This window comes from Catharus ustulatus, chromosome 17 (genome assembly GCF_009819885.2).
Source record: "Catharus ustulatus isolate bCatUst1 chromosome 17, bCatUst1.pri.v2, whole genome shotgun sequence".
Taxonomy (NCBI): Eukaryota; Metazoa; Chordata; class Aves; order Passeriformes; family Turdidae; genus Catharus; species Catharus ustulatus.
This window is the reverse complement of record NC_046237.1, coordinates 12300178-12317935: the sequence shown is the minus strand read 5'-3', so window position 1 is coordinate 12317935 and position 17758 is coordinate 12300178. Positions and strand designations below refer to the sequence as shown.

The 17758-nt window shown below is 51.6% G+C and overlaps 2 protein-coding genes across 5 annotated transcripts in view; both read right to left on the bottom strand.

Annotated features, from left to right (window-relative positions):
* Positions 1-5717, bottom strand: part of ACSS2 (acyl-CoA synthetase short chain family member 2) — a 31736-nt gene extending 26019 nt beyond the window's left edge. For both annotated transcript variants that reach the window (XM_033074738.1, XM_033074739.1), the window contains exons 1-2: positions 5561-5717; positions 5185-5380 (exon numbers count right to left, since the gene is read on the bottom strand). In XM_033074738.1, coding sequence (XP_032930629.1) covers positions 5185-5380; positions 5561-5684 — 320 coding nt within the window. In that variant the 5' untranslated portion in view covers positions 5685-5717. The remainder of the gene's footprint in view (positions 1-5184; positions 5381-5560) is intronic.
* Positions 5718-11644: 5927 nt separating this feature from the next.
* The window catches only part of SOGA1 (suppressor of glucose, autophagy associated 1), a 29090-nt gene continuing 22976 nt past the window's right edge, over positions 11645-17758 (bottom strand). For all 3 annotated transcript variants that reach the window (XM_033074716.2, XM_033074715.2, XM_033074714.2), the window contains exon 16: positions 11645-17129. In XM_033074716.2, the coding sequence (XP_032930607.1) occupies positions 17101-17129 (29 nt within the window). In that variant the 3' untranslated portion in view covers positions 11645-17100. The remainder of the gene's footprint in view (positions 17130-17758) is intronic.

Sequence of the window (17758 nt, the reverse complement as noted above, 5' to 3'; positions counted from 1 at the left end):
ATCTCCAAAACATCAAACTACTCACCCTTCCCAGCAACTTCAGCAAACCAGCAAGAGTACCTGACAGGGATGAGTCAAGTTCTACTTTCAAGTCAGTCCTTGGAATGGAAAAACAACTTCCAGTGACTCTGAGCATGCCAAGTGCCTGAGTACCACAGTGCTCAATCTGCTGACTCACAGCATCCAGGAAAGCACACCCCACACACATGCCTGAAGGAGGCAGTTTGTTGTTCTCAGATATTTATTTCTTCCCTTTGGCACAACCGCTCAGCTGGGAACTACCTTGGAGATTTCACTAGTAATGAACAGGGTGGAGGATGCAGCACAATGAGTACAACAGAAACACTTGGGACAGAAGAACCTCAAGATTATGACAGGAGAAAATGGGTCTCGGCACACACACATAAAGCCCTTGGTAACAAGTTTTAGACCATCATCCCTGTGTTTTCCAGCCCCTCAGGCCAAACTGACAACCTCAAACCCTTAAGCAGGCATCAGCATGCTGGCCTGGAGCAGCATCATCTTTGTATCTCATCTGCAGGGAGTTCAGAGCAGTTACATGAATCAGTTAATTTTAAACCCATCATGACCTTGCTCCAAACAGCACACAGCCAAAGTTAGAGACTTCATCCACCTATGGAGAAAAATCAGGGAGCTACACCCGAGGAGAAGCTATGAGTCCCTCCTGTCCCAGCCTGTTCTTATATATGAGTGCCCAAACACAGCAGCTTGCACTACCACACAGCACTAACCACACTGCTTGGTGACTGCCCAGAACTGGGAAAGGAAAAATTCCAAAGAAGCCAGGAAAGCACATGACTTGGACATGCCTGAGCTACTACTCTACTCCCCGTACTCCTGTTTTAATTCCATGTTTCTACTGATGTTCCCCTCACCCCCACTCCTGCACTACCCACACAGCTCAGGCATCCTCACCACACAGGGATATTCCCCTTTGGAGGGATGAAAAATTCTGTCTGAAGCTCCCAGTTTTGTCACCCTCTCCCACACTGGCAGATTTCACAAAGCCCACCAGAAAAGACATATACTTTCTGTGATGGAATCTACAACTATCACTGCCCTTGAAGAAGGTACAAGATTTGCACTTCATAAAATACTAACACATTCAATGTAAGTTATTACCTATTTTGGGGGCACATAATGTGTCTGATTTCCAGAAGCAGAGCATTATACTGTTCATCAGTGCTTCCAAAATAATTGCTATCTGTCAAAACCAGCAATCCATCCCTCTGAGCACACAACAGGGAGATGGGTTGCTGGGGAGGCTCCTCAGAAAGGGCTGAGGGGAGCCAGCCCTTCTGCAATGGAGAATCCCCATCAGGAAAGGAGCTGTGCTGAGCCTGGATAGTGCTGTGGGCATGAACCAAGCCATACACACACTTGCAAATGTGGATAAGTAAAAGCAACCTTCCCAGTGGTGAATTTTGTTCTTTAAACAAAGTGCGATTTAGAGATGTGCTCTCATCACCAGAAGAGGCTGCATCACTGGAAGAATAACAAGTCATCCAGGAAGTTACCAAAGAACTGAATGGTCAGTTTGACACAGGATGCTCCAGAATCCTGAAGCCAATGGGAGCAGCAGAGCCAATTGCATCATGTAGAAGCTGGATCCAATTAATCACTTGGAAAGGCTGGATATTAACAGCCAGTACATGACAGATGTGTGAGGCTGGTTTGTATCTTTTATTTTTTTTTAATATGCTCTCATAGTTGTTTGGCTTTTTCTTGTAGGAAGTTTTATTGGAAGAAACCTCAAGGCTACAAGGCCCTAAATCCATAATCACATTTTAAAGTCAAATAATACAAGGAAACCAAAACCAAACAAACCACACCTCCTAATTTTATATTTGCATGCCCTGTTTGTTCTAGGCCCATAAGAGGAACTATAGGTACTTATTATTTTGTTAAACAAAGTTCCAATAAGCTCTGGCAGCCTTTACTATCTTTATTACTCCTTTCTAGATGTGCAATGTCATATGCCAATCTAAAAAACCAGAAAATGAATACACTTTCCCAGAGATGGCAGAAGCCAGGAGCACCAGCTAAACTCCATCTCCTCGCCTAGAGGGACTCTAAAAACAAAGCTCCACCTCCTGCCCCGGTCCCACCAGGCACTACCAACACTGCAGCTGGGTAACTGGTTTGAGAAACAGAGGCACAGGTTACACACAGAGCAGGCCTCTTCCAAATACTTTCACACCCCAGGATCTAATTAAAGTGTTTTGCAAGAGATGTTTTTTTTTAATTCCCACAAGGTTATATTTTTACCTCCACAGGCTGCCCAGGCTAAAGTTTATATGACATTATTAACAGACATTTCAGCACAGAACTAAGGGCTGTCCAAATGACTTGGCATGTCTACAGCAGGGTGAAACACTGTGCTCCTGCCCCAATTAACCACTCCTCACAAAGTTCTCAGCACTGCTGCAAGTCCCCTTAATGTCCCAGCAGCTGGTCCAGTCCATTTCCCCTGCCAGGCCCACGAGAGTCACCACAGGTACCCACCTGCAGAGCAGCCACTGTTACTGACCTCAGCCTTGGCACACCACTAGGAAAGAGACTTGACTTTTGAGAGCAGCACTTTATCAGAAGCATTTCCTGGTGCTTCTGTTCCTTTTTTTAGGCCACATCAGCAATACCAAGCAGAGAAAGAGGAATCAGAAGCAGTGAAACCAGAAATATTTGTAAGGTTTGCAAGCAGCCTGAGATATCCTAGTGAAGCAGGCAACAGGGAAAAATCCATGTTTCCTACCAACTCAGGATGGCCACTTTGAGCTACAGAGTCCTAACAGCACCATGAGGATGACACCATGACAGCAAAAGTCACCTATGTACAAGTTCTGCAGCATTAGGCAATCAATCCCATGTACTGCCCTTTGTGCTGAAAATGCAATTCCATGTGGCTTGGGATTAGACCCTCTGAGTGGAGCTAATCTGGACTGCTGGTGGTGCAGGAACCTTTAGTGCAGCTTGGCCCTAGCAAGCCCAGATGAGCTGCTTGCTCCTTCCCATCCGTGCAAGACTGGAGAAGCCACAGCCAGTTCAGAGTTTTGTTAGGACACATCACTTCTCAGAGACTCTCAGCAATGCCTCCAAACATTATTCAGCTTTTCCCTAATTTCCTCCTCTCTGAAAGCAAAGACCATGGTCCTGTATCTTTTCAGAGCTCTCAGAGCTGGGAAGTCAACCAAGCCTTGGTATAAGTTCAGCACCTTTCCCATCTAGTAGGCTACAGACTTCCTTAGATGCAATCTAGTGGCTCAGGTGTTTAAAAATAAAAAAACCCTCTCCAGCTTTCAAAGGCTTTAATTTCTTTGGCGACCTTTCATACAGTGTGACAAGTCTCAAGTGTTTTAGGGAGTCAGACTCATTCCAGAGTGCTAAACACAAAATGTGAGAGGACAAGATGAGAGCAACTAATTATTGTTTTGTTTTGAAAAAAACCACATGCTCAGAAAGGAGCAGTTTTATGAGTTGCAACCCTCTCTCTCGAGTTCTCAGTGCCACAGTTTTGTCACAGTGTGCCTCTTCCATCGCTCCCACTGGCATTCCTAGCTGACAGCTCCACACTACAGTGCCTGGTCACCTGAGACAGAGCCACACTAGGAGAGCCCGTCCCAAAACAATCAGGGGAAACTCTCTGCGAAGGAGGAAGAGAGACTTTATTTTTTATCACTGTGAACACCACAACTGACAGCCACCCACCATTTTCATATCCACCCCAAGCTTTTCTCAGCATCACAAATACCCCCACAAAGGCTGCCAGAATAACCAACAAGAAAAACATTCACCAAGCCCAAATTAAAACTGTGGGCTGCTGCCTCGCTGTCACACAAAGATTCATGTGCACAAAGAACCCAGCCCCTCAACAAACCCCAGCACAGGGCCAGAGCTGGATGCCAAATGGCTTTGCTTGCTGGCACACCTTTACCTGCAGGAGTTTACAAAAGTTTTCATCCAGAAGCTGCAGTCATTTTACATCAGAGTGAGATAGAGAATTTATTTAACTAGTAGAGAAGTAAACACTTCCCAGCATTTCACCTGTGCTTTATCAATATGAGTATTTACTAGGCAGTGTGTGTAATTATTTCACTGAAACAGAAGGGCTATAGATAAAAACTCTAGAAACTCTACGAAGCCAATTTTACCGCCACAGCCAGAGCCACACTGGTGTAATCATGTTCCTTTCAGCTGCAGGGTGGCTCTCCAGTCAACTTTATACCAGGTGACTTAGGGGGACCTTCAGCTGCACAATAAATCACTTAGAGCATCTGATATTTTTATTATAATGACAGTAAGGTTTCTCCATCTGTTCTGCTCAAGGGACTCACCACATCCCAAGGAGTTATTGCATGCCTACCATAGGGTACATTTAATTGTGCTTCTGCCCTGTCACATACAGTCACAGCCAGGTTAGATGAATACAAGCTCAAGGGAAACAGCAAAATGCACAGGAGAAGCAGGCACAGCTCTGTCTGAGGACACAGCTGTGTTGCCAGCTGAGCTATTTCAGCAGGAGCACATTACTTCTGGAGCTTGGACATCACAAGTGAAAGCTACTTCGCATCAATATGAAAATTAAGTTTTACTCAGATTTTAACACTAGTAACTACTGTGGCAAAAAACCAGAAACATACTTTAGATAGGGCTGGAAGACACTTTTCTTCCCAAAGGTAGAGAACCCAGTCTTTCTGAAAACACTTTACGTTCAAGTGCAAGGAATCCACATACACACTCAGGTATTAGGAGAACCTTTCTACCAAAGGAGTGGAAACTTGCCAGACCCACAAAACATAAACACGGGAGATAATGGGGTTTATTAGCTTTTAGCTGCTGGATGTTGGCTGCTCCTCATCCCGTGCTTCTCTATCCACATCCACCTCCTCCAGCAGGGAGCTGTGGCACCTGCCCCAGCCCGCCTGAGGCTCGGAGCCCTCAGCAGGTACAGCAGGTACAGCTGCAGAGCTGGGAGCCAGGTGCTCCCCGTGCTGTGCCGGGCACTTCAGCGCATCCCAGGAAGGGCAGAGAAGCTTCCCGGCAAAGCTCTTCCCAAGGACACTGCGAGCAAACGCGTGCTGAGCCCGTCTGAGGATTAGCCCCTGTTCGCTTACTTCAGGGTGCCGTTTACACAGCCTCTCCACCTCAATAAAAACAAAAACTTACCAGTAAAAAGCGACTTTGTCCCCAAGCTTCTTCTCATTGACATTTCTGTCCAGGAGGTTGTAGCAGATGTTGGTGGTCGCTCCTTTCATCCACTCGATGAAGATCTTTCCCTTGGTCACATCGAAGTTGTACTTCAGGAAGGGTCCCGTGTGCTGACGCTTCCAGTAGAACTCTTTAGCGATGTCCCCCCAAAATTCTGCAAAGGCAACGGGCGCCGGAGCCCGTGAGCAGGAAAGAGGGATGAGGGAAGCGGGGATGAGGCAGGTAACATTAGTGGGGACACGAGGGACACCCGCCGAGCACCCCACAAGCGGAGGGCTCCCCACAGCCCCCGCAGGGCCCGGGAGCCGCGCCCGCCCCGCGCGGCCCCGCTCACCGTGCGGCTCCTCCACGGAGCGCTGGTACAGCCGCTGGTAGTGGGACAGCGAGGGGACGTGAGCCGCGGGCAGCAGCTCCGGCCGCGGCCGGTAGAGCCGGGCCTGCTCCCCCGGCAGCACCATGGCGAGGCACCGGGACTGTGCGCGGGCGGGGGCCGCGCAGCCCCGCTCCGCCGCCGCGCCGAGCCGGGGGCGGGCACGGCGGGCACGGCCCGCCCTCACGGCGGAGCGGGGCGGCGGCCATGTTCGGAGCGGGCTGGGCTGCTGTCGCTGTGGCGCTGGTGTCAGTGGGTGCTGCTGCTCGCGGTGGTGTCCCCGTGTCAGTGGTGTCCCCTTGTTTGCCTTGTCCCCTGTCGGCCGTGTCCTTGTTGCAGTGCTGTCCCGTGTCAGCGGTGTCGTGTCCCCTGTGTCAGCGGTGACCCCTGTCACTCAAGTCACCCTGCAGCCATGTACCCTGCCCACCGTGTCCCCGCTGTCAGCCCTGTCCCCCACACCAGTGTTGTTCCACGGTCAGTCATGGCTTTCTGTCAGTGGTGTCCTGCCGGCCACGTCCCCACCATCAGCGGTCACCCTCGTCAGCCCTGTCCCGCTGTCCCTGGCCAGCCCATGGCCCGTGTCCCCCCATGCCAGCAGTGTCCCCATTTACAGTGCTGCCCTGGCAGCCCACTCTCCCTCGTCAGCAGGAGCTGTGTCCCTCCGTGCCGGTCCCTGCCACTGCTAGGCAGAGGGAGCAGCCCAGGGTGCTATCCTGGGCTCCTTCATCCCCATGCAAGCCAGCGGGGATGGCCACACTCCGTGCCTTGTCCCACTGTGAAAAACAACTTTCGTTGGGATCCATGACCCTCCACGTCCCCTCCACTGAGCTGTGTGTGCACAGAGAGCTGTGGCAGTTCACTGAACGCTTTCCTCCTGCAAAAACTTTGTACAGATCTTTTGAAGTAGAGAAAAATTAAGCTTTTTTTTTCCCCCACTTTTTTTTTTCACCAAGAAGGCAGTCAAATGCTGGAACAGGAGCCCGGAGTAGGAGCAGGGTCACAGTCCTTAGACACAGACAAAATTCAACAAGATAAGGCCCTGAGAAGCCATGCCCATTGGAGCAGGAGGCTGGAGCTGGGGTGTGCCAAGGACCAGCATGATTCCAAGAGTCTGGTCTCAGAGCAGGAGTTGCCTGTGGCTGCACCTCCTGCAGCAGATCCCTTGTCATCCCAATCCTCAGCATTGCCTGCACTGAGCCCAACTGTCCCAACAGCATTGCCTGCTCAAATGACATGGTCTGCCAAGAAGATATTTCTTAGGCAGGCTGCCAAAACCTCAAATTCCTTTTCTCCCCTTGAAGCAAAGCACTGCTGTGCCCAGGCAGCCACCTGCCCTGGGAATTTTGTGCTGGTTTGGGCCAGGGCCATTGAACACTCAAAAGATTAAAGTCCATAAACTTGTAGTTGGCACAGTGTCAGTGAGCAGGTACAGCCTACTCTGGTATCCTTGGGTTTTCTGTGCTTTTGTGCACTCCCTGGGAGTGTTGCCCTGCTGGAGACTGGAGGAAACACAAACCTGTGGACTGGTGAGCATCATCTGGCACTCCAAGCAATGTTCTCATCAGCAAAGAGCCAGAAACAGTTCTACAGACAAAAGCAGCAGCACTGGTGTGTATTTTACATTAAGGATGTTCCCTAGTTTTGAAGGGCACAGCTGTGCTGCAGCTCCCTGCTCTGGTGTCAGTTTGCTGCCTGCCCACACTGCCTCAGTGCAAAGATTCTTCTGTGACCCCAATTAGGAGGACACAGCTGGTTCACTCCGAGGTGAAACCTGAGAGTAATTCAGGTGAAAACTCCCTCCATGGGCTGTGTGCTATGGACAGTGTCAATCACTCCAGAGATACTCTCTACACACTTACAACATGAGCTCAGCAGGATTTACATCCCAAATCTGTCAGCCATCCTCACACCATGCTGTGGCCCATGTAACACAGCTTCCTCAGCCATGTGCTATAAAATCCGTGTCCTGGAAATCTACAGTGTGGCCTCATATTGTTCATTTCATTGTTTTTAACAACAACAACAAAATTTTAAAAATCACTGGAAGATCAGTGTTTAGGGTCTCAATCTCTACCACATGGATGAAGGTGAAGTCTCCAGCACAAGTCCAATCCATCCAGATGTCCAGTTTTAGCCCATTCCTTTTCGGACTTTCAGCCTGGGATCACCAGTTTTTGAGCCCAGACTTTCTCTGTGGGTAGACCAGTAAGGATACAGCTGAATCCTGTAAGAAATTTTCCTTGACCAGTCAGCAGTCATGTGGAATTCCCTATTACAAAAGAGGGGGGAGGGTTTTAAGAAAAAGTCACTTTGGCTCTGCAGCCTGGGCTCTCAGACAGGGGTGTTTTTGAAGTTCCTCAGGAGCTATGGCAACTGCACTCCAGCACTCCCCTTGGATCCATGGTCTGGGCACAGCTCCATGAGTTTCTTGGGTACACTTGGCACATCAATTAACCCCAGCTGGAAACCACACTGATCCTCTCCTGAGAAATGGGACAAACCCAGCACTTCTAATGTCCTTCACAAGACACCTTGAGCTGATAATGTGCTGTTACAAGTTGCCAGCCTTCAGTTCCAGCAGCCTGTGTCCCAGGGATTTTGCATTTGCCAGCAGCTCTCTAACAAACCCTGCGTCCCCCTAAGTGCCAGGAAGGGCTGTCATTCACCCCACTGCTGAGAAAGGGCTTTGTCACTCTCCTTGTCACAGGACAGGAGTGACAAGTGAAGAGGTGGCTTGCAGGTGCACCTGGGAGGTGGCCTCTGCTTCCCTTCTCATTGGCTTTTTGCTTTCAGTGATCTGGCCAGCTGAAATTCCCCACCAGCCTCAGTGACAGCATGATTTCTGTCCAGCAACTGTTGCCTCTGTGTGTGGGACATTCCAAGCCCCAAGGCTGGGGCAGCACCGTGTCCCACCAGCCCCACAGCTGTCCTTCATCCAGCATTGCCCAGCTTGGGCTGCTGCAGCCAGGAAATTTTGTTCTTGTGCTGCAGCTGTCCACAGCTGTGGCCCAGGAAGCTGCCTGATGGGGAGAGGGTGCATCTCCTCTCAGAAAGCACCTGCAAAGCAGAAAATTCCAAATAGCCTCCTATTGTTTTCTCCAGCTCTCTCCTCTTCCAGTATACCTCCAAGCAGCTGCATACAGGATTGTGAAACACAGAGGTGGTACTATCAGTCAGATCCCCATGGCACAAACACAGCCCTCCTTACATTTTCATTTCAGTGTCTCACTGAAAAGCCACAGAAACATGGAATGCTTTGGGTTGGAAGGGAACTTAAAGCTCATCTCATTCCAACTCCCTGCCACGTGCAGGGACACCTTCCACTAGGCCAGGTTGTTCCAAGCCCTCTCCAACCTGGCCTTGAACATTTTGTTGATATCTCCAGGCTTCCCTTGGTGATTTTACAGGATCTATGAAAGGGGCTCCTGCTGTGTGACCATGCTTTGTTGCTCCAGCTCTTCCACCCAAGGGCAGTTTGCATCCAGCTGGGCTCCTGCCCTGGGAGCTGGTGTGTGATAGAGCTGGATGCTGCAGGTTTTGCTCCCAGCTTGGCTCCCAGATCTCCTAACTCACCAGGCAGTGCTGGAAAATCAGCTGCATTTTAGGCCCTTAATTGCCTCTTCCTGTAAAGGAATAAAAGTACTTAAAGTGTATATGTGAATGTCTCTTGAAGAGACTCAGAGTGTCAAAAAAATGGTATTGGCCAAGATACGTGGTGTCTTGCTCACACTCTGCTTGGGATACTCTGAAACTTGGGATACTCGAGAAACAGCCTCTCCAGAGCAGCACCCACAGCAGCTCAGCAGCTGTGGTGGGACCCCTCACTCCATATTCCCTGACATGAAAGATCTCAGTCTTGGAGATGCTGGGGGTGGGAGAAAGAAACTGGAAAGTGTGAACTGGTTTGAACACCTCAGACCTTCTGGTCCTGGAAGGGTGATCCTGGTGAGGCAGCCTCACATGGGAAACTTGTGCTAATTTGGGCAAAGCACTGCTCCAGGTTGAGCAGGTGACTTACCTGGGGGTCTAAGTGGGGTCACAGGGCATTGCTTTCTGACTGGCCTTATTGCCAATAAATGTGGGAATCACACCCCAATTAATGCAAATCACTGTGAGTATCAGGCAGGAAGGATGCAACCCATAGTAGTAGAGGAAGGAACCCAGGAAGGCACAGAGATGTCTGAGTTACACCAGGGCACCAGTGTGATGGCTGAGGCTCATGGGCTTGTCTGCAGGACAGCAAGCCACCTCCTCTCCCACTGCCTATCCACTCCTCCCAGAGCATCTCCTGGGCAGGGCAGCCTGGACCAGGGGCTGGTGAGGCAGATTCAGCAGCTTGGTGATACAGCTGTCAGTGATGCTAATCAGAGAAGGCATCTTTTTATCATGGACCTTACTCTTGGTGAATTTACCACAGCACAAACAAGTTTGTGCCTTGCATGCCCATGCTAGAGGCAGTGGGAGCCTTTATCAGAATATCCTGCAGTGAGAAGATTTCTTTAACCACAGGCAAGGGCAGAGAATTGAGGGGCAGAACAAAAGAGCAAAGGATCTGGAAGGAATAACAAATGACACCAGCAAAAACTCCTGGGACCTGCAGAGCATGGGTGAGATGGAGTGGGAGGTACAGGAGATGGAGCGAGAGGATGTGACCAGGCTGTGGATCTCCCTGCTGGGGCTCTCTGGGCTAATTTTCAGCACATGGTCAGGCTGGGCAGCCCTTCACTTGTGCTGAATGAATCAGCACTCAGCAGCAGCAGGGTTAAACACCGGCTTATACTGTCTCCCCACTGAGGACACTCCCCCTCGTCATCGCTGGCTGCAGAGGAAATTTTAATCAGCACCGTGATAAGAGCCCTTCAGTCCTGCTGGGAGTTATCAGCTCCTTTGTTTGTAAATGTAACTGCTCAATACCAATACACTTGGCTCTGGGTTCCAGCACTTCCCTGCTCCACAGCTCTTTGGCTCAGGCTGCTCCTTCCCTCCAGCCCCCCACTTAATCAGGGTGTTAAAACAGGCCAGGTTGTGCTGAAAACAAAGACCAACCCTGAGCTGTTTCCTTTCTACCCCTGCTGTCACTGGGAGAGAGAGTTCTGAATCTGAGGTGCTTTTAAGCTTCAAGGAGTAGCTGATGAATATCAGAGCCTGATAATTTAGCCCTCTGCAGAGTACAGACAATATATTCATAATCATTCTATATGGAGATGAGCTAGTAACGCAACCAGGCTTATAAATCAAACCCAGGAGGCATGTTAGTGCTGCTGGCCTGAGCTTCTTGAGCGATCTATCTACAGAAAAATGTCTGTCTGTCTCTTAGATGGGGCCAATTAACTTATAAAGATGCTCTCTCCTCTCACAGCAGCTCATTTGTTTACTTGAGCTTGCCAGCTGGTGCTATTTTCATCCTGGGAGAGGGGGCCAGGACGGTAAGAGATTTGTTGGAAGCCTGGGCTGCAGAGGAAGGGAATCTGGGCTCAGGAGAGGCAGCACAGTGAGGAGACTGGGGTTTAATAAACAGCTTCCCTGTGTGAGTTGTCTCCAGTCTTCAGAGCGTGTCCTTTCACTCCCATAAACGTGGCTGCCTTCTTTTGTCCCTGTTTTATTGAGCAGGGAGGCATAGCTGGAGCTCTAGGTCAGGCTCAGTCATGCCCAGGGTGAGGCCGTGTGGACACAGGAGCACATCCCACACTCCAGCAGCTTGGGAAGCAGCACCAGTGCCTGCTGGGGCTGGGAGGGTGATGCCAGCACCCAACAAAGCAGCTCTGCTCTTGCTTTGCTCCCTTCTGGCCTGCCCCATGCCATGTGGGGATGTCCATGTGCTGGGAGCAGGATGGGATCTGCTGTTACTGTGCAGGATTTAAGGCAGTGCAAGGATGCTCTGGCAGGCAGAGCTGGGAGCAAAGGGACAGGGTTGGAGCAGAGCCAGTGCAGAGCTGAGGTCCGTGCTGACACCAGAGGGTGGTGTGGTCTCATGCTGGAAAGCAACAGCTGGAGACACATTCCTGCTCTGGCACATTTTTAAGGAGAGGACTTGGAGACAAGCTCACATTTATTTTTTCATAGAGATTTTTTAATGTTTATTATTTAACAGACTCGGTTTAAATTTTTGTTTTCTACAATAATTCAATGTAAAAATCCCAGTAACAATATACAACAGTTTGAACATGTGGAATAAGAAATCCAGCTTGGGGAGACACGTAAGTTCAGCTAGTTCCTAACACAGGTAGCAAATTCCCTCCACCCTCCCCCAGCTTTACCAGTCAGGAAGGCATATCAGCAGGAATGCTTTACAAATATCACCCCTCCCTATAAAGACACTGGGTGCCCTGTCCCTGCAGTGGGACATCCCCTGGGAAAGGGCATCATCCTGTCCATGGGATGACTGGGAACCTTCAACAAGGCAAGGCAGAGTCTTGGAAGCGAGGCTGGCTGGCCCTTGTGCGTGAGTGACATGGGATGCTCTGGAAAGGCCCTGCCTGAAGGTCCTGCAGGGTTTGGAGCTCCCTTGGGATGGAGAGGAGACCTGTCCTCCCCTTGGCAGCAGTGCCAGCAGCCTTGTGCCCTACTACAGCCTGTTGGACCCTGTAGGGCCCAGCCTGCCAGGAGGAAAACAAGGATGATGAAAGATTCCTGGATCTTGGTCTGAGGGGACAGCTCAAGGTTCACTCACTGGCCTGGGAGCTACCAGCTTTTTCAGGAAGCCTCTTTGGGATGGTCAATGGTACTCAAGCAGCCTGGAGTGGTCCTGCTCAAGTGACATGGGGTGGTCCTCCTTGGGCAACATGGGAATGTTCTGCTCCAGCTATATAGGATATCCTGCCCAAGCAGCCTGGAGAGGTCTTGCTTGAGCAGACTGGGGTGATGCTGATGAAACAGGGTGGGATGGTCCTGCTGGAGCAGCATTACAGTGGTCCTGCTGGGGTGGTGCTGCTCAAGCAGTATGGGATGGTCCTGCTGGAGCAGCATTACAGTGATCCTGCTTGGGCAGGACGCAATGGTCCTGCTGGGGTGGTGCTGCTCAGGCAGTATGGGATGGTCCTGCTTGGGCAGGATGCAATGGTCCTGCTGGGGTGGTGCTGCTCAGGCAGTATGGGATGGCCCTGCTGGAGCATGATGGGATGGTCCTTGTGGAACATGGCTCATGCTGGAGCAGTGTGTGGTGGGTCTGCTTGAGCACCATGGAGCAGCTGCAAGTGGCAGGGATAGTTCTTCATGTCCTGCAGCATCCCAAGCAATGCATTCAAAGCCTTTCCAAGCCTTTCTCGCCCATCTTGGAAATCCTTCACTGCTTGAAGTGATTCCAGGGAATCTAGTTAAGCTCCATGTTCCACATTAGTTATTGCTAATGTTAGATCAGGACATTGGTGACTATCTGGCTAAGTTACTGAAACCTTCCAAGGGCAAAGGTCATCCCCTTTTCCCCCATGACTAGTTCCAGGTGCACTAGCTCTAGGGAGAAGTGTTCTCTGATGTCAGGAAGGGCCCTTTCTGTGTGCATCAGGGGTGGCTGAGCTGGCAGTGGCTTTCCTGGGTCAGTAAGGGATGGGATATAAGGCAGGAGAAGTGTGAAAAGAAGCAGGAAACTGCAGCTGGAGTCAGATGGGCTGGGAGTAAAAGACTGCAGGGAGGAATGGGAGAGGTCAGGCTGGGAGAAGATTGGAAGTCAGGATAGAGGTAGGAGATAAAGGAGAATGTAAGGACAGTTAGAGAGGAAGATATGAGGTAAGGAAGGATGGCTGGAGGTCAGGAAGGGATGGAGAGGGAAGTCTGTGAGGTTGGTGGGACACTTAGAGGATAAAGAGGAATAGGAAGGTGGGGAGAAGTGGAGGAGCATAGGGAGAAACAGGGAAACTGTGGGAGGCAAATGACAGAGAAATGGTGAGATAGTCAGAGGTCGAGTGTGAGAGGTACAGGGCAAGAGGTGAAACTGCAGGGAAAAGTATGGGGAACAATGGGAAGTGAAGGGTCACAGGAAGGACTGAGGTAGAGGAAGAAGTATGAGATGGAAGGCGAAGGAGATGGAAGATGGTGGAAAGAACAATGAAGAAGAAAAATGATGTTGGGGAGGATGAGGAGACTGGGCAGATGGTAGGAAATGAAGGTGAGGAAGGACAGGCAAATAGTGGGTGGTGTGGGGCATGGGGAAGGATGGAGGACACTGGGAAGGGGAGGATGAAGAAGGTGGACAAAATGGAAGAGGAAAACAAGGAGAGATTAGATGGCAGGTGGTGGAGGAAAATGATGGAGGGGAGATGGAGGAGGGATGAGGAAAGAGCAGAAGGATATGGATGACAGGAGGAACACAGAGACAGGGATAGAAGACAGACTGGAGAGCAGTGGAGGAGGATGAATGAGGAGATGGGAAATGGATAAGCACAAAGAGGAGACTGGAAATGCGGGGGTGAAGAAGGTAAATTTGGGTGATATTAGCAGTTGAAAGGATGGTGAAATGGTGGGAACTGAGGGTGGATTTTGGGATGGGGAAGTGAGGGAGGCTGAGAGACGAGATAGGAAGAGACAAGAGGATGAAGAAAGATGTGGAGAGATGAGGAGTGGAGGAGGTTGAGGTGAAGGTGGGAGCTAATGGAGGATAAGCAGGGATAAACATGGTAAGATGTAGAGGACAGTGGTGGGAGCTGAAGAAGAGGGTGAGATGTTGACACGAATATGAAAGGAAAAGCTGGAGGCTAAGCAAGGCAAGGATGGATGGGGCAGGGTGAAGGTGAAGAAGGAAAAAACACGATAAAATGGTGAAAGACGAACAGGATGTGGTAAATGAAGGAGCAGGTTAGAGGGATGGGATGGAAGTGTGACAGGAAGACTGGAGGGTGGGATATGGGGGACAGTGGAGGAGCACAGGAAGGAGGGATGGGAGGTGGTGGGTGACAGAGGACAAGGAGGGATGGGATGCAGTGTAGGATGCAGGAGCACAAGAGGGTGACAGGGGACATGGTGGGTAATGGAGGAGCACAGCATGGCAGGGAGGGATGGGACAGACCTGGTACCAGCACACTGGAAGGAGTGTGGAAGGAGGGATGGGATGTGAAGGGAGTGGGGAGAACAGAGAGGGATTGGAGGTGGTGAGTGACAGTGGAGTACAAGAAAGGACAGGACACAATGGAGGAGGACAGGAAGGACAGGACATGGTAGCTGATGGAGGAGCACAAAAAGGAAGGATGGGACCTGGTGGGTGATGGAGGTGGGTGGCAGGGAAGGGTGGGATACAGTAGGTGACTGCAAGGAAGGAGGGATGGGTGAACAGAGAAGCAGTGGAGGAAGGGCTGGGACATAAAAGAAGATACACAGGAGGGATGGGGTATGGTGGGTGATGGAACATGGGAAGGAGGAATGGGATGGAATAGCATAGGAAGGAGAAAAGAGGGTTGGGTTGGGTTAAGGTTGATGAAAGAGCACAATAAAGAGGGATGGAAGAATGATGGTGAATCAAAGAGCAGGGTTGAAAGGGATGGAACATGAAGGATGATGGAAGAGCAAAAGAAGAGGGTGGGTTTTGGTGGGTGATGGAGGACCTAAGGGTGGGAGAGTTTAATGGAGTGAACCTTAGGGGAGGCTGGGACCAGCAGGTGATCAGGGAATCACAGAATCATTATGGTTGGACATGATCTCTGAGATCATCAAGTCCAACTGAGAGGAACAAGGGCAGGGAGACATGGGCAGCAGAGGAAAGGGGACATGGGTGTGTGTGCAGGCTGGGCTGAGCTGCTGGGCAGGCTGGGATGGGACAGGGCACCTGTGAGAAACACCAGCATCACAAGGACAATGCAGAGCTGAGAGGGGGCTGCTGTAGGGTGACGGTGCTGGCAGTGAGGACCTGCAGGAGATGACAAGGAGCCGTGGTGGTGTGGCACAGCTGGGGTCAGCACATGGGGATGGTGTCAGGGACAGACAGGTGGGTGAGGAGAGGATGGGACACCATGTGTAGGCTGGGCAGCAGTCAGGATGGCAGGAACAGAGGGACATGATCACACTTCCCACACCTCCCTCTGCAGCAGCACTGCCCCAGACAGGACAGGCAGCACGGTCGCCCCCACCACAGCATGGGAAGGCAGCACCAAGGGTGGGGGTGAGGGGTTGCAGGGCCTTTATTCACACAAGAAGCAGGCATGACACAGGGGTGCAGGATGGGGTGGGCAGAGAGCCTGTCATCGGGGCAGAAGGTGCCCTTCATGCGACCTTGGCATGGGCTGGTGAGAGGAAGCAGGAGGACAGGGTAGGGGCTTTGCCCAAAACACCTCGAGTTTCACCCCAGGCTGGGCACTGGCATGTATCCAGAGGCAGAATCCATGGAGGGGCTGGAGTAGTATCAGCCACCTCAACACCTTAAGCAAATTCTCCCCACAGATTCCTTGCCGGCCTCATCTCAGCCTCCCTGGGAAATGCCCAGCACCACTTATTTACAGAGTAAGACAGAACTGACCAATATTACAAATAATTAAAAGGCAGTTGTAAAAATGAGAAACCACATTCCAAAAAGTAGAGAGTCTTTTAAAAAAACCAAACCAAACCAAAACCCCAATTATCCACGAAAATGCTACAAACCAGCCCGAAAGGATCTATGTACAGCAGGAGATTGCCCGTGGCAGTTCTGGACCCGACTCCTCCATGGCAGGCAGGGACACAGCCTGGCCCTGGCTGCTGTGAGGGTCCCCCAGGGGCCAGCTGGGTGCTGCAGGAGCAAAAGGCCATCGGTGCTGGGCCTGCTGGGCCCTGGCTGATGCTGGTGTGTCTGGAGACACAGGCAGTGAGCGGCTGTCGCGGAGATGCTGACGGAGGCTGCGACGTGGCAGTGATGCTGCAGCTGCTGCGGGCAGCGAGCAGCTGGACAGGAGAGGGCAGCAGCCTCGGCAGCACCAGCAGTTTGTAAGAGAAACTGCAAGATGACAATGTGCAGAGGCCCTGGAAGCAGTGTACAGAGCTCCAGAGCAATGCACAGAGCCCCTGGAGTGGTGTACAGAGCTCCTGGAGCAATGCACAGACCCCTTGGAACAGTGTACAGAGCTCCAGAGCAATGCACAGAGCTCGTGGAGTGGTGTACAGAGCTCCTGGAGCAATGCACAGACCCCTTGGAACAATGTGCAGAGCCCTAGGAGCAGTGTATGGAGCCCCCAGAAGAAGGCACACAGCCCCAGAGCAATGCTTTGAGCCCCAAGCACCTGCAGGCAGCTCCATCTGGATGAATCCCTGCCTGGCCCCTGGCAGGCAGTTGAAAATAGGTCAGGCAGCTGCCTCAGAAATCTGTTCTCTCCTGGAGCTGCACAGAGGCACCAAGGCTGCTCTGTGATGGGCTGGGTCGCAGTCCCCAAGCCCCAGGAGCTGTGCAGTGCTGTGGGGGCTGTGGCTGCTGCCCCCTCCCTCCCTGGGTAAGGCTTTTTCTGGTGATGATGGAGGACACACAGCACAGACCGCGGGCCACGCTGCAGCCTCCCAACCCACAATCTCTTAATCCAATTGGTGCCTCTCCAATGTAGCTCATTTCGGTATTTTTAAAATGCACTTGGTTTTACATTGCAGGCTGTCCGGAGTTGGGCAGAGCCAGAAGTGGAGGGAAAAGAAAAAAAAAAAAAAAAAAGAGAAGGAAAAAAAAAAAAGAAATATGTATATTCAGCACTTGGAGGAGAAATAACTACAAGTGGCCCCAAGCAGGGAGGTGGGTGCAAGGCAGGGGCAGCACGGCCCCTTGGGAGCAGGGGGTGTGCACACACACACACACACAGAGGCACAGGCCACCTCTCCCCACACTGTGCACCCAGCAATCCCAGCTCTGCGGCTGGAGGAGCCCGGCCACACCCGGACCCTCGCCAGCAGCGAAGGGGCTCAGCAGCACCCCCAGAGCACAGGGGGGGCCGGGGAGGGGCCCAGCCAGCCCAGCCTGGGTGAGCACAGGGAACCTCCCGCCTCCTTCCTGCCGGGGAAGCAGCGCGGCTGATGCAACCTCGCGGCAATCGGCAATGCTGGCAGGATGCACCGAGCCCGGGCAGGGTGCAGCCAGCACCCTCCATCCGCGGCATCACCCCTCGGCCAGGCCTTCCCACAGCGGCCCTGCTGTGCTCAGCACAGTCCTCCCTGTGGACACCAGCAGCCTCCCCGGCTGCTCTCCCTTTCTCGGCACCCTCGGCACAGCAGGGTGGCAGGTGACACTCC